Source organism: Mustela lutreola, chromosome 4 (assembly GCF_030435805.1).
Source record: "Mustela lutreola isolate mMusLut2 chromosome 4, mMusLut2.pri, whole genome shotgun sequence".
In the NCBI taxonomy this organism is placed as follows: domain Eukaryota; kingdom Metazoa; phylum Chordata; class Mammalia; order Carnivora; family Mustelidae; genus Mustela; species Mustela lutreola.
Genome location: NC_081293.1, coordinates 194,199,828 through 194,223,675, shown reverse-complemented (window position 1 = coordinate 194,223,675; position 23,848 = coordinate 194,199,828). Strand labels below are relative to the sequence as shown.

At 36.4% G+C, this 23,848-nt stretch overlaps 1 protein-coding gene and 1 pseudogene across 1 annotated transcript in view; one reads left to right on the top strand and one right to left on the bottom strand.

Moving 5' to 3' along the window:
• The window catches only part of CNTNAP2 (contactin associated protein 2), a 1,947,395-nt gene that overhangs the window by 1,306,785 nt on the left and 616,762 nt on the right, over positions 1 to 23,848 (bottom strand). The window contains exon 3 of the mRNA XM_059172148.1: positions 6,999 to 7,192. Within this exon, the coding sequence (XP_059028131.1) occupies positions 6,999 to 7,192 (194 nt within the window). The remainder of the gene's footprint in view (positions 1 to 6,998; positions 7,193 to 23,848) is intronic.
• Positions 15,616 to 16,164, top strand: LOC131829904 (small nuclear ribonucleoprotein Sm D1-like; annotated as a pseudogene).

The following is a 23,848-nucleotide window of genomic DNA, read 5'->3' as shown; positions in this document are numbered from 1 at the left end:
TATAAGATCATATCATTTTCCTTTACCTAACAGTGTATGTCACTATTATTAATAGCGTCTTACTTTTACCTTCCAGATTTTTGAAAAAAAAAAATGAAACACATAGCCACATTGGCTAGAATCGTTCTTACATATGTGTATATGTGTAGAATATTGAATGGCTCACAAATTGATGCAGGACAAAATCCTATGACCTCTTAAAATGAAAATTTCACAATACAAATGTGTATTTAGAAAGGTGATCAAAATTCACTCCTAGAGGCATTATAGTATATGCAAAAGGATCTGGAATATCCACTCAACTTATTAAAATTCATGAGACCTTAAAAATATTGCCCAGCCTAAGAGGGGTGTAAACAGAAAAATGTATTTCACAGAAATAAGAAGCTTATTCTAAATTCACCCGGAAATCATTTTTTTTTCTACAAATCCTAAAGATGTTTATCCCATTTATATCGAGGGTCATTTTAGAAATGGTTTAATGCCGATTATTATGATGTGCCTTATTTCTCAATAAGTTATCCATAAAATTGTTTTGAATGTGCCTTTCCCCAAATAAGTGATTGCAGCCACAATTCATGTGCATACTTAAATTAGGGAAATTCCCTTCTATTGGCAAAAACTCACTGCATTAACAACCTATGTGAAGACAGGAATGTTATCAACTGATAAAAGACAACATGAGCAAGCCAGAGGGATGACTATCTTCCTCAGTTTCAAAGGCAGGGAAAAATTCTAGATTTGTTTGAAAGAATCTAAGTATATTATTGAACTGTGAAATAGTTATGTTTTACATTTATAACTGGAACAGATTTTGAAGTGATTTGGAAAATTAGTGCAACCACTACAACAAATGGTTGAAAAGATAGGACAGAATAACCCATTCATTTTTTAAGCAATCTCCCCTTTCATGGCTCATTGGACACATGGCCATCATTATGGTAACAAATAATTTGTTACAAGCGCTGCAAAGGCACTTGGCACAGAGCTAGGACTACTAGCCACGCTTTACGTGCCAGCTTGCACTGCACTGTCTATAAACGGCCACTCCATTTGTTGATGGGAAGATACGCCAGAGGTCTGTCCACATTCCTCTTCCCGCTTAAGCCATGTTTTCTTTGCCTAAAGTATTTTCAGATATTTTAAATCATGAATAAGAGGAAACAGAGATAGAATGCATCTGAGAAGGATAGATGGGGACTAAACTCTCTGAAAATTATCATCACAGACTATTCTCACTGAAAAGAAATACGGCTCTGGTTTTGAATACAAACTAGAATGCTACCAATTTTGTGGAATGCTTCTAATATAGGCTATTGATAACATACATGTTTCTAAATCTTCAAAACTTGCAAAATTTCTTTACTTACATAGTCTCATGTAACTCTCCTCAAAGACATTATTCTCATTTCTCAGATTAGGAATGGGAGGTACAAAGTGACTTCCCCAAGTTCATAAACCAAATATATGAACCCAGATACTTGAATTCAGGCCTTTTAATTTTTTTAAAAAATTACTTATTTATTTATTTGACACAGAGAGAGAGATCACAAGGAGGCAGAGAGGCAGGCAGAGAGAGAGGAGGAAGCAGGCTCCCCACCGAGTAGAGAGCCTGATGCGGGGCTCGATCCCAGGACCCTGAGATCATGACCCGAGCTGAAGGCAGAGGCCCAACCCACTGAGCCACCCAGGTACCCCGAATTCAGGCCTTTTGAGTCCATATCATGGGTTTCACTTACTGAACACCTGGCTATACGTTAACCTACAAACACATTTTAGGAACTTTTATTATTTAGATACAAGTTGCTAAGATATGTGGTTAAAAAGGAGGTAGAGAAGATAGTCAAGCTACTGATTTGATATTCAGGAAAAAAAGAATTTAATACATTTATCTGCTATTATTTGCTTTTCAGCTTTTTTAAATGTTTCAAATTTGTTAGAAAAAATGAAGTTTTCTGTGTGAGTATGTGTATGGAAAAAAGCATGTACGTGACACAGGTTTTTATGCTATCTAGTAAATTAATATTCTATTTAATATTGTTTAGAGACTACGAACTTATATATTCCTATATTCTATCCTATGTTGATAAATATGTAATGGTGTAATTTAAATATTAGAAACATTTCTGTTCTGTGGGATTCTCCAACTAATATATTCAATGGTTACTGATCCCAGTTTGATACTTGCCTACTATGAATGAAAGGGATAAAAACCAATTTAAAAAGTCTTTAGTAATATATAAGTATTTGCTCATCATTTAATAAAAAAATTTTAAAAAGAAAAAGAAAACCTACATTTACAGTATAGGTAAATTTGTGGTATGTTACTATTCTGCAAAACAATAATGGTAGGTAAAGAAGGCATTCACTCTTAATACCTCAAGTGCCTATTTTGGCTCCAAATATCTGCATTCAAAAGCCGGTAATTGAATTTCCCAAGCAAAACTAAATGCAGCCTCATAGCAAAAATCTGCTGGAATTCTTATTTAATGTGATGCTGAATGGACCTTCGATAAGAAATGCTTATACAGAATATTACCTCTCTGTCCTACAGATATATTTAGGTAACCAGAAAACAACTCAAGAGCAGTATGCAAATTCAATTTTCTGGACTATGTAAATGCAATGATTTCTCAGGGGTGTAGGCAATTTTACCAATCTGCACAGATTTTTCTTCTTCATTAGAAAGAAAATTCTGTCAGAAGGAGATGGCATTGTGGATAAAGTATAAAGAATTCTATTATGCCTCCTATTATCAATGAGGAATGAGAAGGTTTGAGTGGTTAAGCACATTTAGCCATCACATCTTTTAGTATGAAATATTCAGTTAAACCATTCTTCAGGAATATTTTCAAGAGCCATTATCGTTTCAAAGTCAGATTCTAAAGTCAGATTAATGACTTTAAAAATCTTCTAAAATCCAATTGTCATAATTTCTCATTCAGATGCTTTGTTTTTAACTTATTTTAACATTATCCAATGGTCATAGAATAACTCAGAATCTCCATATGGAGATTAATAACAATTTTATAATAAAATTAGTTGTGTTGTCCATCCCTCCTATAATTATAGAAAGAATACCATTGGCATTTGTTAAAAGCTACACTTAAGTGATTGAATTTACATTGCTTTGCCTTCTTTTCAGGTAATCAATCATTTTAGGAATGGGTAGGGTAAACAACTTTGTAACTGTATCAGCTTAAACATTTTTTGGCTATCTGAAACTTCCCACCATACAGAGTGCTGTCCATCAAACAGCCATCCGAAACTATATCAGAAATCTTTTTCTTTTTTAAAGATCTTACCTATTTTTTTTTTTGAGAGAGAGAGAGAAAAAGAGAGAGACAGAGGCAAAGATAAAGACAGAGCACGAGCAGGAGAGGGGCAGAGGGAGAGGGAGAAGCAGAGTCCTTACTGAGCAGGGAGTCCAATGCGGGATTGGACTCCAGGACTCCAAGATCATGACCTGAGCTGAAGGCAGATTCTTAACTAAGCCACCCAGGCACCCCCAGAAATCTCTTTTACTTAAGTACAATATACATTACCTTGAACAGTAGTTAGATTAAAAGAAAATTTAATATTTAATTATGTTTTTCACAAATTTATGTCCAAAGTGTATTTTTTGGTCAAGATTTGAGAATGCTAAATTTTAATCATTTAACACATGTTAAAACAATCTCTAAAGTACTCAAGAATTTTTAGAAAACAGTGACTTTTATTTCTTTTAGAATATATCAAACCAAGGGATTATTTTTCACATGAATGAGGATTAACCCATTTCTGTCATAGGTTATTAAAGGAATGTAATCATTGTGTTGTAGGCTCACTGGCACTTAAAATAAAACATTTCACAGTATGTAGTTTGTATCTCAGCCTTGTTTTGATTTCTGAAATTTCATCATTGGTTCACTACAGTTTCTTCTAGAAATAATCATTCACCACATACTTATTTTTAATGAAAAAGATAGGATTTGAAAGGAAAAAAACAAAAGGAACACCAGAATGGAAGAAAACAGTAGAATATACATCCTTAACACCATGGGAAAAGGCAGAGAGCTGTGCCCGGAGATGAAGCCTACCTTCAAGGTGTGTGGTTATTTCCATCATGAGGTCCTGTCTCTCTCTCTCTACACCTGGCATTTTAAATAAACCCAGAGAGTCCTAAGTCACCCCGGAAACTTCTACCTTTCTCAGCTCTTTGAACTTATGTCTCTGTATTTAGTCAGAATGAACTATTCCTAACTGCTTAGTATCTGAAAAGTAACTTAAAGCCCAAAGGCCTCTGCATTTTACCAGCTATCTGTATTACTACTTTTGTGCATTGTGATAGGAGAGGATTTGGCAACTCTCACTCATGCAATGAAAGCCTCACAAAAAAAGAAATGTGGAAGATTTTTTGGAGTCTGGTTTGTAGCCCTCAAATAATATCACCAACATGCTAATCTGCTTTTAAGAGAGTTAGCAAATAAGGAATGTTCTACTGGAAGCATTTGTGATCTGAGCCTTAATTGTCTATTCACAGTTGATTGGTCTATTTGGTCAATCTCTTTCTCTCTGCTAAATTTTGAGCAAGGTCTTTTCTAATTTTCTATTATTTGTTTGTATCTTACAATAAACTTCCTCTATGCCCACCTTACCTATGAGCCAAAAAACAAACTAAAATATGGTTCTCCGAGTTGGCTGTATGTTACAGTGACCTGAGGAACTTTAAAATCCTCATGCTTAGGCTGTACCATAGACCAACTAAACCAAATCTTTGGGGGTAGGACCCAGAAATCCATATATTTTAAAGCTCTCTAGGTTATTTTATTGTATATCCACAGCTGAAAATCACTTTCCTACAAATTGGGCTTGAGAGTTTGAATCATCTTAATTGTAAGATGAAGACTTTCCATAAAGAGACATTAAGCCCTCTCGCTGCTTCCTACAGCTTATCCATCTCAATATACAACTGCTTTTGTCCTACAATCATGGCTTGATAAAAGTTATTCCTAAAGAACAGCTCTGGAGGACTTTTTTAAAAGGTAGATTACTTGCCCAACATAGAGCCCAACACAGGACTTGAACTCATGACCCTCAGATCAAGACCTGATGCGAGATCAAGAGACAGATACTTAACCAATTGAGCCACTGAGGTGCCACTGTAGGCCCTTTTATTACCAGAACATTATATCCTGATTTTACAGGACAGTTATGATCAATGGATACTTCTGTAGAAATGATTACCTACCCAAACTAGGAGCTCTAAAGTCTGTCAACCCACAAAAATTACTTGAGGATTTTTAAAATATAAATTCTCTAAGTCTGAGCCCTAATCCAGCTCAGCACCATTCCTGGTGCTCTACCTAATACTGTGAAGGACACAACTTAAAAAGTGAACATCCTCTTACTCCTTCTTCTTTTGTCTTCTTGTTTAAAATTTATGGCTTTACCTGATTTTGGTTATGGGTGTTTTTCAAAATAATTAAACTAAGGTAGATCCCTCAAAATCTAGTATTTTAAACAAATTTATTCAAGCGTGCTGAACCCTTGATAGGATACACACAAATTTTCCAATTTAACAGGGATTTTAAGAGTGAATGGTTTAAACTATTTTTCTCTCATAATAAAAGAATAAAATGAATACAGATCTGTAATAAAGGTCTAAGCCACTAAAACAATAATTATATATAATATATCATATGGGACATTTCTTTTCTTGTCATATATCACCCCTCCTTCTTCTCTAAATTACATTCTCATAATTTCAATACTTCACCTGAGTTGAAGATCTCTGTCTTCAAAAAAAGTTATCATTATCATTCATCTAATTTCTACTATATATATGATTCAGTTTAATTGATCTGGGTGTACCTGGAATCCTTATTCTCTACAACTTCCTTAGGTTGTTGAAACAGATAGCCCAGATTTAGACCCATTGACCTTAACCTGGGATAGAAACTGTAGCCAGAGGAAACTATTTGTTCAATCAACAAGAATGAATGAATGAGTGAATGAATGGCTTCCTTATGGCTTTGAATAGGTAAATATTGACAAGTGCATACACCTCAGAGTGAAGACCAGTAATATTTTAAAATATTTAAAACTGTTTGGGGAGATGTTCAGTGTGGTACCTGATGTGCACCGGAGCTATGGCAGGTCTTCCCTTGGTTTTCTTTAAAAGAAAACCATTTTTTCTACCTTATTTTTCACTTTATACATAAATGGTCAGTAGCACAGTGAACAGTACTTCATCTGAACAGTCCTGGATTAAAGTAAAATAAAAAAAATGAACTTGCTTCTGGCAGGAAGTAAAATGTTTCAGAGTACACGGCCCCCTGCCCAGTGCCTGTCAGTACATCCAAGCCCTGTTGGCAGTAGACCTTTTCACATGTTGTCCTTTAAAGATTCAACTAAATATCTTCAACAGAAACAGTCTGAGGCAAGTAAGAGTGAGAAGGAATAAGGAATGAAAACCTAAGTCAGGATTTTTTTTTTCTTTCTATTTCATTAACTCATGGTCCAGTTTTTTGGTACAATTTGTACCATTTCAGATCTGTACTCCAGACAAAAACATATTAACTTGAAATAATGTGTTCAAAGAAATTCTACTATTCTATTATCATTAAATTATTTATCTACCTTTTTTTCTGCAGGTTTCCACAGTTTTATTAGGAAATGTTGTTTTCTGTGAAATATACTAGAAACCAGGGAAAGGGCACATCCACTTTGCAAGATAAGGGTTTTCATTTCTGCCACTTAGGAAGGGCAGGGGGTGGGGTAGGGCGCACTGGGATTTAGACCCATTTCCCCACTTTTTGGGCTTCACCCATATTTCTTTTCTCGGTCAGCAAGCACCAGAGGACAAAAACACAAAGACAAGAAACAAAAATGGAACGATCAACCTTCAGGCAGGCCACACCCAACCTTCACCTCCCCAGACTGCGCCAGGACCTGGAGGGGCTGGAGTCACAAATCGGCCACTCAGTTCTGTGTTTGCCTTTCTGACAATGACTCACCCAGATGTTCCCATCCTGGTGATAGGGCTTCCAGTTTCTCCCAGTGTCACTGTACAGCATGCGATACTGGGTCACCCAGTCTGAGCTGCTGTATCTTCCTTGGGTTGCAACGGCACTGATCTGTTTCCGATTGCCAAAGTCAACCTGAAGCCATTGATAATGGTCACTGTCGGATGGAGACCATCCCCCAGCACCTGAAGAAGGTCGAGGCAAGAGAGGAAAATGGATATTTAGAGTTGAAGCTCTACAATTGACGATGTATTATGCCACATCTTTCAATTGGCCTTAGCAGTGCAACATTCTACAGATATATTATGGAATGTCCTTTATAGATGCCACTGGGACTTCAACTAATATTCTTCCAGCTGGGTAACATTGATACTCTAACCTCTTTATAGTGCAATTATGTGCTCATTTTCTCCTGAGCAAATGTCTTCATAATTCCTCAATTAGATCTTATTAGTACATGTCAAAGTCTAATTGGCTGAGGGCTGATCAATTTACCATGAATTCTTCAACTAAAAATCACAGGAAAAAAAGCAACAATTTATTAATTCCTCATGTGAGGTTTTATGTTTGAGTAGATTATAAATGAAACAAAACCCAATTATATACAACTCTAAACTGTCTTTTGCGTTAAAAAGTTCAGAGTTCAAAGAATACTAGTAGTTCTAAAGATGAGGTCTAATCTTACCTTAAGCTGCATACTCATACTCATGAGAATGAAGGTATATGTACTCAGGTAGTATATTTGCTAACACTTAGGAGGTATATAACCCATGCCTCTTGATAACCACATTTTGAGGAAAACAATTTCAGTAACTAAATGAAATAAAACTTCTTTTATAAAAATTATTTTATAAAAAACTTCTTTTATAAAAATTATTATATTATTATATTATTATAATTATAATATTATTATATTATTATTATAAAACTTCTTTTATAAAAATTATTCAATAACAAAACAATTAAAAAAAACATTAACATAGGAAAAAATACTCTTAGTTTATACCACTATATAAAATAACTATGGTTGCATGTAGATATATTACAGAAAATATGGCATAATGTTTAGTGCTAAGGGGAAATATAATTTTTTGAGTGAGTCTGGTTACCAATGGGTGTGAATGGTCAAAAAGTATTCAAGAAAGTATCCCATATACAGTATATCTATATCTATGTCTATCTATCTATCTATCTATCTATCTATATAGTACTTTGCAAATAAAAAACTTAAGTGACAATAAAATAATTTATTCTATGAGGACTATGATAACAGAAATCATTTTGCAAATCATCACAGATATATCATTCCTTTAATGATGTTTACATGGCTTGTTTCTACTATCAGTTATGATAGAACACCTCTTCTGCCATAAAAAAAAAATCACAAAATTACAAAATGTATAATTCCTTTGTAGGGGTTAGACAATGGACAATACAGGATCCCTGATCCCAAGAGAAGATGAACACATGAGGGGACCCCTGCCAGCTTCCTGACTTTCTGCCTCGTTCACTTTCTGGATTATGGCACATGAAAGAGCATCCCAGAGTACAACAGTGTCCTTGAGATGGAGATGTATCAAAATCAAAGCTCCTGAGGAAGCTGGCATTGGTAGGACAAGTGCAGGGGGCAGCTGTCAAGAGGAAGAGCTCTGGAAATCTGCACAGAAGCACCAGTGAGCCTCTAGACTCTAGACTCGGTATGAATCTGAAGCTTGTATTTGCAGACCAAGACTCCACAAGACCAGGGAAAGGTCATTATGAAATGAACAACCATCAAAGGGAGCCCCGGGCTGGAAGTAATCTAACCTCACACCGGAGAAGATCAAGAGAAGTCCTTGAACAAGGCTAGGCATTCAGCAGATATCTCAAAAAGATTAGAATAATTTAGTCCTAAACCAAAGGCTACTCTGGGCACATCTGAATAAAGATTGGTAACAAGCCTGAAAACCCATCAGTCTGACCAACAATCAAATGAATTCCTTGCGCAGACAAAACTCAACACTTCACTAAGGAAGGCCGTGAAAGTTTAGAAGCTCAACAACATAGCATCTCTAATGTCCAGTATAATTTTTTTTTTAAATATTAGACATTTGGGGGAGCAAGCGAAAAATGACCTAAACAAGAAAAAATTCAGTCAACAGAAATAGTCTGTAAATAACAGAGATGATGAAATTAGCTGACCAGGACTTTAAAACTGAGCTTATAAATTAGTTCCATTCTTTGAGAGAAAAATATAAAATGTTGAATGAACAATATGAGGTATTAATGGGGAAAATATCAACCAAAGAGAACAAAATGGAAGTCTCTGAAATATATATAAATATATAAATATAAATAACTATATAAACTATATATATATATATATATAACTATATATATATAAAACTATGGAAGTCTCTGAAATATATATAAATATATATTGATATATATAAATTTATATATATAAATATTTATATATAATTTATATATATCAATATAAATTTATATATAAATATAAATATATAAATATAAATAACTATATAAACTATATATATAACTATATATATAAAACTATATTTAGTTTTATATACTATATATATACTTTTATATATATAGTTTTATATATATATAGTATTGGGGGTGAGGCAGGGAAGGAAATAGAGGAGGGAACAGAGAGAGAGAAAGAATCTTAAGCAGGTTCCACACTGAGCATGGAGCTTGATGCAGGGCTCAGTCCCACAATCCTGAAATCATGACCTGAGCCAAAATCAAGTCAGTCACTTAAACACCTGAGCTGCTCAGGGTTTTCCCTGAATTATTTTTATACCTGAAATAAAACATGTACTGGATAGGCTTAGCAGCAGCTTAGAAACTGAGAAGAGAACATTAGTGTACTTGCATACCGGGCTGCATAAACCATTCGAATGGAAGCTCAGAGGAGATAAAAGGCTTAGAACTGGACAGTGTTCCAGTGGCCGGCAGAATAATATTAAGTGTCCTAACAAACAAGCTAAGGAGAACTAAAATCAGAGAAGGTAGAGATTGGGGGCAGAAAAAAAAATACAGTTTTTAAAAGATTTTATTTATTTATTTTAGAGACAGAGCTCACAAATGGGGTGGGGGCCAAATGGGGGCTTTACAGAAGCAGACAGAGAATCCTAAGCAGACTCCATATCAAGTCTGGAGCCCAATGCTGGGCTGGATCCCAGGACCCTAAGATCAGGACCCGAGCCAAAATCAAGAGATGGACACTCCACTAACTTAGTCACCCAGGTGCCCCTAGTTTGTTTGTTTGTTTGTTTGTTTTCAAGTGAGCTTGAGGCCCAGTGTGGATCCCAAAACAGGACTTGAACTCATGACCCTGAGATCCAGAACTGAGCTGAGATCAAGGATCGAACATTTAACCCACTGAGGAACCCAAGCACCTCTAAAAAATACATTTGAAGAAACAGCAGTTGAACATAGTAAACCCAGCTATCTGAGGAATTCAGAGCTACAAGCAGGATCAATACAGAGATAGAAACACCAAGTCTCATCCGTAATCAACTGGTCAGAAAAACAGTGCTAATGAGAAATATCTCAAAAGTAGCCAGAGGGCAATAACATCTGAGCAAAAACAATGCAAAACAAAAGACAACAGAAGGGCATTTGAATGGATGCACTGAATGAATCTGAATTGTTCAGCCCTGTATTCAAGTATACTAATGTTCTCTGCTCAGTTTCCAAGCCGTTGCTAAACCCAACCAGTACATGTTTTATTTTAGGCATAAAAACAGTTCGGAGGGAAGCCTGGGCAGCTCAGTTGTTTCAGTGACTGACCTGGTTTTGGCTCAGATCATGATGTCAGGATTGTGGGACTGAGCCTTGCATCAGGCTCCATGCCCAGTGTAATTCCTCTTGAGGAACTTCCTGAGTGTAAAAAAGGCACTGTATCCAAGGGCATGTCCCTTCCTGTGGTTATACACTTGCAGTGACGGGTCAGCCAGGAGTTGGAAAGAGCAGTCCTTCCATCTGCCCCAACTTGGGAAACCTGGCGGGTCATGGTGGTCTGCAGAATTGGTCGAAGCCTCCACTGAGACTATATTGCATCTCACCTTCTCCTTCTGCCTCTTTCCACTTCATCCCTTTCCCTGCCACAGGTCTCCATCCCAAAAGTACTCTCTAATGAATTCCCTACATGTTCTTCTCCATCTTAGAATTTGTATCCTGAGGAATCCAGTCTGCAATATCTTCTTGGAACCACTCTTCTGATAATCTCACTAACAATGGGAGTTACTTGTCTCTGTCTGTGTGTGTTATCTATATGCTGTTTTCCCCTGTTGTAGTACCTAATTTTCCTATAGTCATCTATCATCCACATACCTACTTTACCGAGAATTCCGTAAAATGTTAGAGGAGCTGTGGATGAATTTCTGGGATAATAACATACCCCATCATCAAGAGATTATAAATATACTTTCTTATCTGTTACATATATTGTTCCAAACTTAAGGGGAAAATCCTATAGCCAACTGCATAGAAAATTCTATGTATGTATTACCAAAGCAATAAGGTGATTTGGTCACTGGAGTAAATATGAAATTATTGCAATGACTGAAGAGGGGTGAATGTAAGCAATTAATTGTCCAGTGAAATTAGAATATTTCTCATAACGAGTCCTCAAAAAAAATTCCAGTATAAATTTTCTCAAGTTACTCATTTTTTACTGCATTACAGTTTTTTAATAAGGAGGCAATTAACATACCCCTACTTAATCCCATTAATCTTACTACTTCGAAAAGTAGAATTTAATGTCCACTTTAAGGGAAGCAAAATTCTAAAAGAAGGGAAAATATAAGTTAAAAGTTATTTCTTTGCAGAAGTACACGTGGAGAGAATAGTGATTAACCTCAAGGGGAGGGCAAATGTCAGGCTTTCGTGAAGAACATGGTAGAAAGATCGATGAAAAGCTTCCTATTTCTCTTTGATCTATAAAGCAGTGTAATTTGGGGAAGTTGATTACTTTGTTCATTTAGCTTGTGAAATGTGTAGCCTCTATTGATCCAAGGATTAAGGATGATAACTCTTTCATCACAAAAACCTCAGGAAAATGGTATAGAAAAGTGTTCCCCAACATATTGCGGAAAGTATGAGAGGGCAAATGCATTCCCAATGGATGTTGCGCTAGCTCAAAGGACAAAATCTCCAAAGTTGAAGAGAAGGTAGAGGAGGTAGAAATAGTGAATAGTCATGAACTCTGTTTCTAAGAGGACAGCACTAACTCTTACTTAGAAATAACAGAACCAAAAATATCAGCTGATAACTAGTAAGTTGTTAGCATGAACTGAAAGATGTGCATTTATATAAAACTCTTACTGTTCCCTAGACGGGAGAATGCTGTTCCCTCCCTCTCTGCTTCCACTTCGCTTCATCCCTCTCTGTCTCTTTTTTCTTTTTTTTCCTCTCTCTCACATGAATACACCCATTGTGTGTGTGTGTGTGTGTGTGCACATGTGTGTGTGTGCACATGTGTGTGTGTGTGCACATGTGTGTGTGTGTGTATGTGTGAATTATAAAGATACACAGTGTTTATAGTGTAGTGTCCTACTCTACTGGGGTTAGTTGAGTGAGAAATTATAATAGAGAACCTGGAGAAATGGATGAAACGAGTCCTCTAAACTTACTAAAAGCTTATAATTATAATGGCCATCTCTGTTTTATATTTTATAAACCAGTACCTCTGAAAGAAAAGGAAAACTTAGTAGGTGTTTCAAGAGAGGGCTTGAAATTTCTTTTCTAGTGATAAAGGTCTCCTGCCTAAACATGCCACTATCCAAGTGGGTGGCTGTAACACCACCAGAGATTATAAGCCTAGATTTTAATTTAAAAGAAAAAGGTAGAAAAATTTTTTTAATTAAGTATAGTACTACCTTTAATAACTGGATGAAAAATATGTATCAGATGAAAAGAATAAATTGAAGATGAGACTTTCAGGCAAGATCATATTATGAGTTCTGGCTTGGAGGCTTCTTTCTGCTCCAAATACATAGTATTTTTAGATAAGATAGATAAAAAGAAAATTGAAAAGACATAGCCAGGATAAAAAATAAGATAAGCATCTCCATGCACAAGAAATGCAACCCAGGGGCGCCTGGGTGGCTCAGTGGGTTAAAGCCTTTGGCTTGGGTCATGATCCCAGGGTCCTGGGATCGAGCCCCGCATCAGGCTCTCTGCTCAGCAGGGAGCCTGCTTCCCTTTCCCTTTCCCTGCCTGCTTCTCTGCCTACTTGTGATCTCTGACTGTCAAATAAATAAATAAAATCTAAAAAAAAAAAAAAGAAAGAAAGAAAGAAAGAAAGAAAGAAAGAAAAGAAAAGAAAAGAAAAGAAAAGAAAAGAAATGCAACCCAAATGCAAGGCAATGAGTAGGACCAAAAGCAGAGGCTGGCTGGATCAGTGTCGGGGAATACACAGAGGCAGCATCCACCAGCTTCTGGGGAATACTGAGACACATAAGTCTCTCCATGTGTGTCAGAGAAAGGAAGCCTGGGTCGGGGCTGAAAATTAAGACTGACCCAGGACTAACTTGCTTGGGAAACAAGACTAAAACAGCTGTTTACTGACTTAGAAATATGGCTTAGATGAGACTGTACCCAGAGAACTTAGAACACAGGGAGCACCCAGGTGCCTCAGTCGGTTAAGTGTCTGCCTTCTGCTTGGTTGTGGTCCTGGGGTCCTGGGATGGAGCCCAGAGTTGGGCTCCCTGTTCAGCGGGCAGTCTGCTTCTCCCTCCTCCCCTGGCCCCAAGTAAATAAAATCTTTCTTTAAAAAAGGAAGAAAACAGGTATATATGAGCTCAGCACCACTGACTCGGTGACACACTTATGATTCTCTAATAACCCTGCCAGACAAAGGCAAAAGGTCATCCATGTAAGATGTGGTTCTGGACTGGGGATGTGGGAAGCTGCACAGAGATAGTCACAAAACTATCAGGCAGAAAAAGAGGTGAGAGACAGAGTCAGAGAGCCAGAGAAGCTGGTTATCAAAAAGAGTGTGCAAACCAAAATTTCAAATCAGAGAAAAGAAAAAAAATGCCACAAAGTCAGAAGTTCAATGGAAATTAGCTCCAGATGTAAGAACCATTAAGGACCAGTGGAAATAAATATGTTTCAGGTTTTCAAAAATATAAAAGTAATATATCCATTAAAAACAGCAGTAATGATCAGATTTAACCAGGGAAAATAAAGCATTTACAGACAGATACTATAAAGAACCAAAAAGTGATCTTAGGAATTAAAAAATATAGTCATTGACAGGAAAAAGAAAACTCCATAAGAGGAAAATCCACAATTTACATATTGCCTCAGAAAGAATCACTCAGCTGAAAGGTAATATTGCAGGATTCCCACAGAAGTCCATATAGGAAAAAACAAAATGCATTAGAATTCAAGAACTTTGGCTTTTGACCAAGATGGAGTCATCAGGATTGAATTTACTTTCCCACCTGAAACAATGAAAAAGCAGTAAAAACATATAAAATGATAGTTTGCAAGACCCTAAGATATGAGGCCATCAAGGGCTGGAATCTCTGAGATAGGGAACAAAATGAAGTGAGCCCTACTTCCCAGCTTCGTATCTTGAAAGAGTTTCCAGGCTGAGGCATCAGAAAGAACCCAGGCGGAACATGGTGGAGTCCTTGAGTTGAAGAGAGAGAGCTGTGAAACCAGGTGGCTAGAGTCAGAAGCAAAAGAAAGAGCAGGGGAACCTCCTCAAAGTCTTCAGCTGAGTAATGGTTAGCATACACGTATGGAGAAACTACCCAGATTTGAGCAAAGAATCATCTGAATGGAGGAAGGTACTTCTTCTTTGTACTACTTACCATATGTTCCCACCATCCTCTTCCTAGGTATTTTCCCCAAAGAAAACAAAGCCTGTGAACATAACAAAGTCCTGTGCACGATGTTCTTAGCAGCCTTCCTTGTTATAGCCCAAAGCCGAAAGCAACTCACATGTCCATCAACAGATGAACAGAGAAACAAATGATGTATATCCATATTGCAGAATACTATTCAGTAATCAAAAGGAATGGCCGTTGATACAGGCTACATGATTAATCTGAAAATAAAGGACCAAAAAAAATGCATATGGTGCAATTCCATTTATACAAGATTCTTGGGAAAGGCAAAGTGACATACAGGAAGAAAAGCAGATCAGTACCTGCTGGAGGAGGGGGAAATGGGTTAGAGGGACGCCTGGGTAGTTCAGTCAGTTAAGCGTCTGCTTTCAGTTCAGGGCATGATCCCAGGGTCCTGGATCAAGCCCTGCATTGGGCTCCCTGCTCAGCAGGGAGTCTGCTTCTCCCTCTCCCCCTGCCTGTGTGGGTGCCCGCTCTCTCTCTGACAATGATTTTTTTTTTAAGAAGGGGGTTACAAAGTGGCAAAAGTAACCTTCCTGGGGTAGTGAATATAGTCATTATCTTGATTGTGGTGATAGTTTCATAGGTGTAACATATATAAAAGTATCAAATTGCATAATTTAAATATGTACCTATTAGTGTATATTAATGATACATCAATAAAGTTGTTAAAATTTGTAGACAAGGAAAAGATGGAGTTTCAATGACATGGTTAAAAAGTTCTAGAATAGAGGGAGTAGGCGTTTCCGGCCATTCATACTCCTAGTCTTTCGGACCCGGGTAGTCGGGTTTTGTGCACGATCCCACCGAAACAGCGACGGTGCCGCTAGGATGAAGCTCGTAAGATTTTTGATGAAATTGAGTCACGAAACTGTAACCATCGAATTAAAGAATGGAACACAGGTCCATGGAACAATCACAGGTGTAGATGTCAGCATGAATACCCATCTTAAAGCTGTGAAAATGACTTTGAAGAACAGAGAACCAGTACAGCTGGAAACACTGAGTATTCGAGGAAATAACGTTCGATATTTTATCCTACCAGACAGCTTACCTCTGGATACACTACTTGTGGATGTTGAACCAAAGGTGAAATCTAAGAAAAGGGAAGCTGTTGCAGGAAGAGGCCGAGGAAGAGGAAGAGGAAGAGGAAGACGTGGTCGGGGTAGAGGAAGAGAGGGGGTCCTAGGCGATAATGTCTCTCAAGATTACTATTTCAAAGTGAAACATGATTGGGGATATTTTTTGTACAGGTTTTGTTTGTTTATGTCAGTTTTTAATAAACATAAATGTAGGACAAAAAAAAAAGTTCTAGAATAAAACAAATACATGGAATATAAATTTGAAGAAGTCATGATTGAAATTTTTTCAATATTGAGAGGAAAAAAAGTCATGATTCCACAAGTTTAAAAAGACTCTCTGAACATTGAAAAACATGTAGTGGAAGAGTATTATGAAAAGCGTATTTTGAGGTGCAAATGAAAGCTGGTCTAAAATCATTAGACTGATGAAAGGCAATATTTGAAAAAAAATAAAGTAGACAATTGAGAATTATCTCATTGATAAAACAAAACAAAACAAAACAAAACCAGCATCTGAAGAAGTGCAAAAATTTTCCTGCTAATGAGCTCAGATGTTATTTACAGTGGGACATAAACAGCTAGAAGGTGTGGCGTCTGACCTACTTAGAAGAATTAGATTAGACTTCAACCAAATGTAGATACTTGTTGATCTGAAGCCAGAAAAGAGAGCCCCAGACCTTAATTAACGCCTGTCGTGAGCTAGAGAAGTGAAAATAGCAATGCCGCAGTCCATTCCTAAAATACAGGAAAAGTAATGGCTGTATAATGTTAAAACAAAAGAGTATGAAAGCACATTTTGAAACAAAACAAAAAGGAAGTGATTTTATCAGACATTATCAGATGACAAGACGATAGAACGACTCGTCTCTCTTTTCTACCTTCTCCAACAAAGGCAAGAACTTTTACTTCATCCTGGGAGGAGCAGTACAGGAATTATCTCCTGTGACAAGGTGGGACATAAGCAGAGAGGTAGAGCTGCTCTAACTTTTTTGAAACATGCAGCCTATACCCCAAAGCACTGGCATTATTCACCCATCTAACCTAGCTTCTTTCATATTTATCAAAGGAGCTGCCCGGAAAGTAAAGGTAGCCTCCCCCGCTACATGCACACATACATAAAAACAAGGGACTTAGTGAATCTAGAAACAAAAATAAATAGGACAGCTCTTCTTCAAAATCTGGCATGTGGGTTATGAGCATTTAGAACAAAGGAGAAATGGGGGGTTGGTGACACTGGAGGTAGTACCGTGGGGTTATAAGGATTTCCTTTTTGAACATGTTCTTGTTACTAGAACACAGTAAATTCCATAGATATATGCCTAACTTGATTTTAGCAGAGCATTTGGCAATATCTCTGATAAATACAAAATGGTAAATTGTGGTCTGGAAGATAACAGTTTTGGGAGCACTCAAAATTGGTTAATAATTATGCCCCAAATATGTTGATTAATGACTATGTCAACTTGAAGAGAGCTCCCTAATGATGTGCCACAGGCTTTCATCCTGTACACTGTCATTTTTAATATTTTTATTATCTAAGGCATGGAAGACATGCTTATGAAATTTGTCAATTACATAAAGCTGGAAGAGAGACCTAATAGGATAACTAACTGAATTATGATGCAAAATGTTCTTGACTGACTGCAAATCTGAGCTTGTACCAGCACAATTTGCTTTATCATCAGTAATAAACCAAGATGGCCATTACAAAAAAATGCATTATCCATTTCACAACTAAGGTGTATAATGCGTAGGAATAAAAATGCAACCTTAATTTACTTTGTGGAAAATACAGTGTAGAAATGATGGCATCTATAGTACCATCTATTTGCAGTATTACATTGAAAACATTTTTGATACATTTTTATTAAGGTTTTACATGTAAATAGAAAAGTGAACAAACCACAAACACAGTGTATCAGAAATTATCTCGACAATGAACATAACTGTGTAATCACCATGCAGATCTATAAAGAAATCCTTGCCAGCAACCCATAAGCTCTCACAGGGTCCTTTCCCAAATGTGGTCACCTTGCTCTCCCCAATGAATTGCTTGAGATTCATCCATGGAATTGAATTTAGCAGTATATACCAGGTTGTAGATTGCTCATTTTCTTTCTTGTCTGATATTACATTGTATAATCTACTTCTCTTTGTGTGTCCACTCCAGTGTTAAACACATGGATATCTTCAGTGTGGAGTTACTAGAAAGAATTTAGCCATCAACATTTTTGTTCATGTCTGTGAACACCTATTTGTGCCTCTCTGTTGGGCATATACCTCGGAGTGGAATTTTGGGTCCAAACATGTTTCTATTTTTAAGTTTAGTCCATTTTCCCAACAATTTCTGAAAATAGTTGAGCTGAGTTTTACCCCCGCCTCCCCAAACACACATGGGAGCGTGGTCATGAGTTTCTGTTGCACCACATCCCTACCAAAATTTAATGTTGTTAACTCTTTGTTTGTTTTTCCTGTAAGTTTAGTTTAGACATTCTGGCTCAATGTAAGCTTAATGTTCATTTTCCTGATAACTATACTCTGTTAATACAACAAATTAAAAAAAAAATTACTGTAAATTAAGACATAGGTGTTATGAGTGCAAGGATAGACAAATAGACCAAATAAATAAAATATAGATTCCTGAAACAAAACCACATGTATATGGTGCATACCATCCCATAAGCTATGACACAGGTAATAAAAGGAAATAGTAGAGAAAGGAGGCATTTTCTTTAATAATACATTTGAGGTCATTTGGATAACACATGGGAAAAAAGTGAAGTATGGATTTTTCCTATACTATACTCAAAAATCAAGTTAAAATAGGTAGATCCAAATGTGAGGGGTCAAAACATTAAAGTTTCTCAAAGACAGTATAGGATAATAACATCATATTCTTGGAGTTGGAAAATATTTCTCAAACAGGGCTCAAAAACTCTAGCTATATAAGAAACGATGGATAAATTAGTATTAAAATTAAAACTCGTTCATTATTAAGAGAGTGAAATGGATAATCACTGATGAAGGGATGGTATTTCCTAACATGTAATCAACAAACATTCATATACAAAATGTAGAAGTAAGTTCTGAAAATCAGTAAGAGATGTTCAGACAATTCAATCTAAAACAATGATCAAGGACTCTTAACAGGTAATACACACCCACACAAAGGAACATATATTATGCAACATATGTTGTATGTTATTAAAATATTAAAAAATGAACATATTAAAAACGTTCAACCTTATGGGATTGACATTTTAAGATAGACAAAAAACTAAGAATTTTCAAACAGAGTAACCAAAATGATGAGAGCACCTAATTTCATCATATTTCTTTGAAGGGGTCAAAGATGCTGAAGCTTACAAGAAAAAAATCAAGGAGTGACAATTTCCATCTTCTACTATTTGAAAGAATAGAGATATAAAGTTTCTCAGTGATGCAAAATAATGCCACAAACTACACAGATGTGCACCCTAATGTACATAGATTATAGAGTTTTAACTCATATTCTTGAAATTAATATGTTGCTTGAACTAAGTGAATAAATTTACTTCCAGGTTCAACCCTCGGTTGCATTTGTCTACCTATAGAATACTCATTTTACTGCAAATTCTTTATATTTTGGAATTTGATCAAAAAAATGAATATCAAACTGATTTTAAGAAATCTGAAAAAAATACTTTGCTGGGAGAGCAAAAATTTCCTTATTAAATATAGTTGTTCCTTCAAGGGGCTTACATACTATGTTATGAAAATTTGCAGGAAGGTCCCTTTATAATGTTGATAGTGTCGAGATATGAATCACATCATCAAAATCAGTAAGTTTCTTGGAATTAGGCAAAATTCAAAGCAAACCTATTGAGGCTTCTTTACATATTCCTCACTTCAGAGGTAAATGACTGAGCTGTGAGACATAGGTTTACTGTAAAGCAAGTTTAATTTCATATATTAAAAAATATATATTTCCAGAAATTTCACAGGTCAATTATATTTTAAGACCTTTGATTTAAGCCAGTTTTTTTTTTTAATGTCAAATATTGCTCTAAGAATGTGCTGTAATAGACAAGGAAAATGAAAGCCAGGCTCAAGAACTATATTGCTACATGAAATTGCATAAAGGCTGGATAGCAGCTGAAACTAATGTGAGCTCAAAATTAGGTATGATGAGCTTCCTGTTCTGCATAGAAGCCACAGTGTGATTTCTATTCTCATCAGAAAGAGTAGATCTTCACAGGAAGTTAACCTGGGCCAGCGTATAAAAGTGAACACATGTACACAAGTCTAATTAATAGAATATAATAATTAGCTTTGATTAGAAAATCTTAAATGACATGCTCTGTAATTTTTAAATTTCCTAACCACACAGTGTATAAGATGTTCTTTTTTTTTTTCTTTTTAATGTCTTGGAAATACTATAACAAAGAGAAAACATATGTTTTCTGTGTGCGACTTTAGGTGGTGGTGTCAGGAAAAGAAGACTGAAATGACAGGTAGTCAGAATTCAGTATAACAATTCAAAAAACATCATGGTAACTTCAACAAAAGAGTGGATTAGTATAAGTAGTGAGCGCCCCATTATTGGAATTATCCAACTGAAAGCTGGATAATAAGAATTTCTTCAGAGGAGAGTTTTATGTCGGGTGGGAGGCTGGACTAAATCGCCTTTCATTTCATTCACAAAGAAAGTTGGTATGCAATATAAACTATTATGTTGAATTTATTAGCAATACTATCAAGTGATTTTTATTTCTTATTGCCTTAAAACTAACAGCTATCCAAATTTTGGTTGATCTAATTTATAAACCTCAGGGGGGATATTATTTATACTATTGCTAAGTGACATTTGAGTATATATAACCGTTATTAGTAAACAGTCTGGTTGTTTGCATTTTTACCACGGATAACTTCCCTGGTTTATTCATTCAGCAGATATTTATAGAATCCTTCTAGATGCTAGCCACTAAGGGTTTTGTGTTTTGTGTGTGTGTGTGTGTGTTTTAAAGATTTTCTTTATTTATTTGAGAGAAAGAGAGAGAGAGAGTGCTCGCACAAGCAGGGGGAGGGGCAGAGGGAAAGAGAGAAGCAGGCTCCCCGCTGAGCAGGCTGTCCAATGCTGGGCTCCATACCTCTGGGATCAGGACCCAAGCTAAAGGCAGTTGCTTAACCGACTGAGCCACCCAGGAATCCCTGTGTTTTGTTTTGTATTTTTTTTAAAATAATTTTTTCATAAGCAGTTTACCAGACCACTTTTTATAAACAAGGATACAATTTACTTATTTATTTGAAGAATGTATAAAACTATTCTTCATTTAATAAAAACTTTAGTATTGGCAAAAGCGATAACTAACATACATTTAAGGTTCACAGAAATGAGGTCTTCTGTGCAAAAAATAAAAGCCAATGAAAATCTTATAACCAAGTCAAAATCACTGAAGTCATTTTCCCCTCTCTGCAACTACTAGGAAACTGCTGTTTCATTCTTGCTTATAAGAAGAACAGGGGGTGCCTGGGTGGCTCGGTGGGTTAAAGCCTCTGCCTTCGGCTTGGGTCATGATCCCAGGGTCCTGGGATCGAGCCCCTCATCGGGCTCTCTGCTCAGCGGGGAGCCTACTTCTTCTTCTCTCTCTCTCTGCCTGCCTCTCTGCCTAGTTGTGATTTCTCTCTGTCAAATAAATAAAATATTTTTTAAAAAAGAAGAAGAACAGAAGAGCTTCATGTCATACCCCAGTATCCCTCTGCCCACTGCACCATGAATGCAATTCGGATGAAGGAATTCCTTACTTTGAATTCCTAAAAAAAAAAAAATTAAAAGTTATGTGGGCAAGATGGCAATTTTGTTTGCATTCTACTGCTTTACTCTGTATTCTTCATTTCTGGCATGCATTCCTACCAAAGTCTACAGAATTTGGGAAACAGCATGCTTAATTAGAAATTGTTTCCCAACTTCCTTGATCAAGTGCATATTCACTGGTTTTGTCCAAAAAATGCCATCATTCCCAAGATACACTTCTCTCTGATGAAATAAGAACAGTAAAAACATTGTTCACAACACGACTCACAGGATATATTGTTCAGTGAAGGTAGAGAGGTAAGGTTACAGGTTAAAAGAGCTTCAGCATTCAGACATGCAACAGTCATCTTTAGATTATTAAATAAAAGTGATGTCTATGTACAGAGAGGACTGAGGGAAGGATGCAGCTGCAGAAATCAATTAAGTTGTGCGACTCAAAACAGATCCTGAACAAGTCTTTAAGTCAAGTCTGGATAACCAACTCTGTGAAGCTAAGGACCAAGTTTTATCTGCAATTTTTAAAAAATGATTTTACTTATTTATCCGACAGAGAGAGAGAGAGAGATCACAAGTAGGTGGAGATGCAGGCAGAGAGAGAGGGGGAAGCAGGCTCACCACCGAGCAGAGAGCCCGACAGGGGGCTCGATCCCAGGACCCTGAGATCATGACCTGAGCCGAAGGCAGAGGCTTAACCCACTGAGCCACCCAAGCACCCCTTATCTGCAATTTTTAAGAACCACTGCTACCCATGGTTCCCTAGACCAAGGAGGCTTTGAGTAAATATCTGTTAAAACAGTGGATGCAAGAATTAATTAAATAATAAGTGAATATGTAAAGGGTCAGATTGACAAATAAATGGCATTCTGGAAGAAAGAGTCCTGAAACAAGAGCGAAAAATCCTTGGGGCTAGTTGTATGACATGGAAGAAAGGCACAGATCATGAAAGACAAATAATACAAGCTGAACTGTAATAAAAAAATATATAAATATATTTATTTATAAAAATGTATATAAATATATGTATTTACAAATACTCATGAATTACATTGTATCTTTAGGAAAGAACTGAAATTTTTGTTAAAGCACTCATTGTATTTAGGCTATTATTGATATTATTTGTGGCTTAAGATATGGTAAGTGAACTCTCACTCAAGAACATATATTTGTTCATTCTTGAGAACTGTTTGGTTGCCTTCATCCATTAAATCTTTATAAATTAAGTTTTTAGCCATTATCCTCCAAAGGTTCTTGGGTTGAATCAGAACTCTTGTGCTCAAAATACATAAAAATGGGGAAGGAGCAGTCATTTGGAATTCAGTTTTAACGTGTTTTACTTGTCTGTGGTTATTATTCATACATAAGCGTGCCCAAGACTATGAACATATCTGCCTTCCCTTCCTCAGTGTGGTGGAAGCAAATGGTCTATGTGGGTCGGGAAAGTGAGTGGACTATGTCTCTGATGTGCTAGAGGTGAGCAAGGGCTTTCTCATTCCATGAGGGATGGGCAGTCCTAGCGCTGGTCTGCTGCAGAGGTATCCAACAGACTTGACTGAGGGAGTGCACAATTCAAAGTGAAAGTTTTAAGAATCCAAATTTAACTCATCGTGATAGAAAATCCCTTTAGCTTCTGCAGCAGCTTTTAGCTAAGTGCTAAAATTAAGTGATTTTCAAAACCGATTCTCATCGATATCATCAAAACCTGGTCTCTAGCTAGCATTTTATACAAAATAAGGTACGGTTTTGTATTACTGTTTCCTTCACTTAAGAAAGAAAAGGGTCAGAGGCACATTTACAAAGTGAAAATGTTCTCACTGGTAACTAAATATAGTTTATTGTTTATTAACAAAATAATTAGGGATGCAAGTAACATCTCCATGCCATCTGCGTCAGGGACTCCTTTATTGAAGCCTCGTTATTTTCTGGGGCAAAGCCTCTGCCATAAAAAAGAGATCGCCGGGAAAAATGCAGAAGAGCGAAAAAGAAGTGTACATATTATCAGTGTATTAGCAAAATCTGTTATGGGATATGCAATAATGCCAATTATTTATGCAAATAACATATGCAAAACTAGGTGCAAAATTGTCTTTAGTGTGT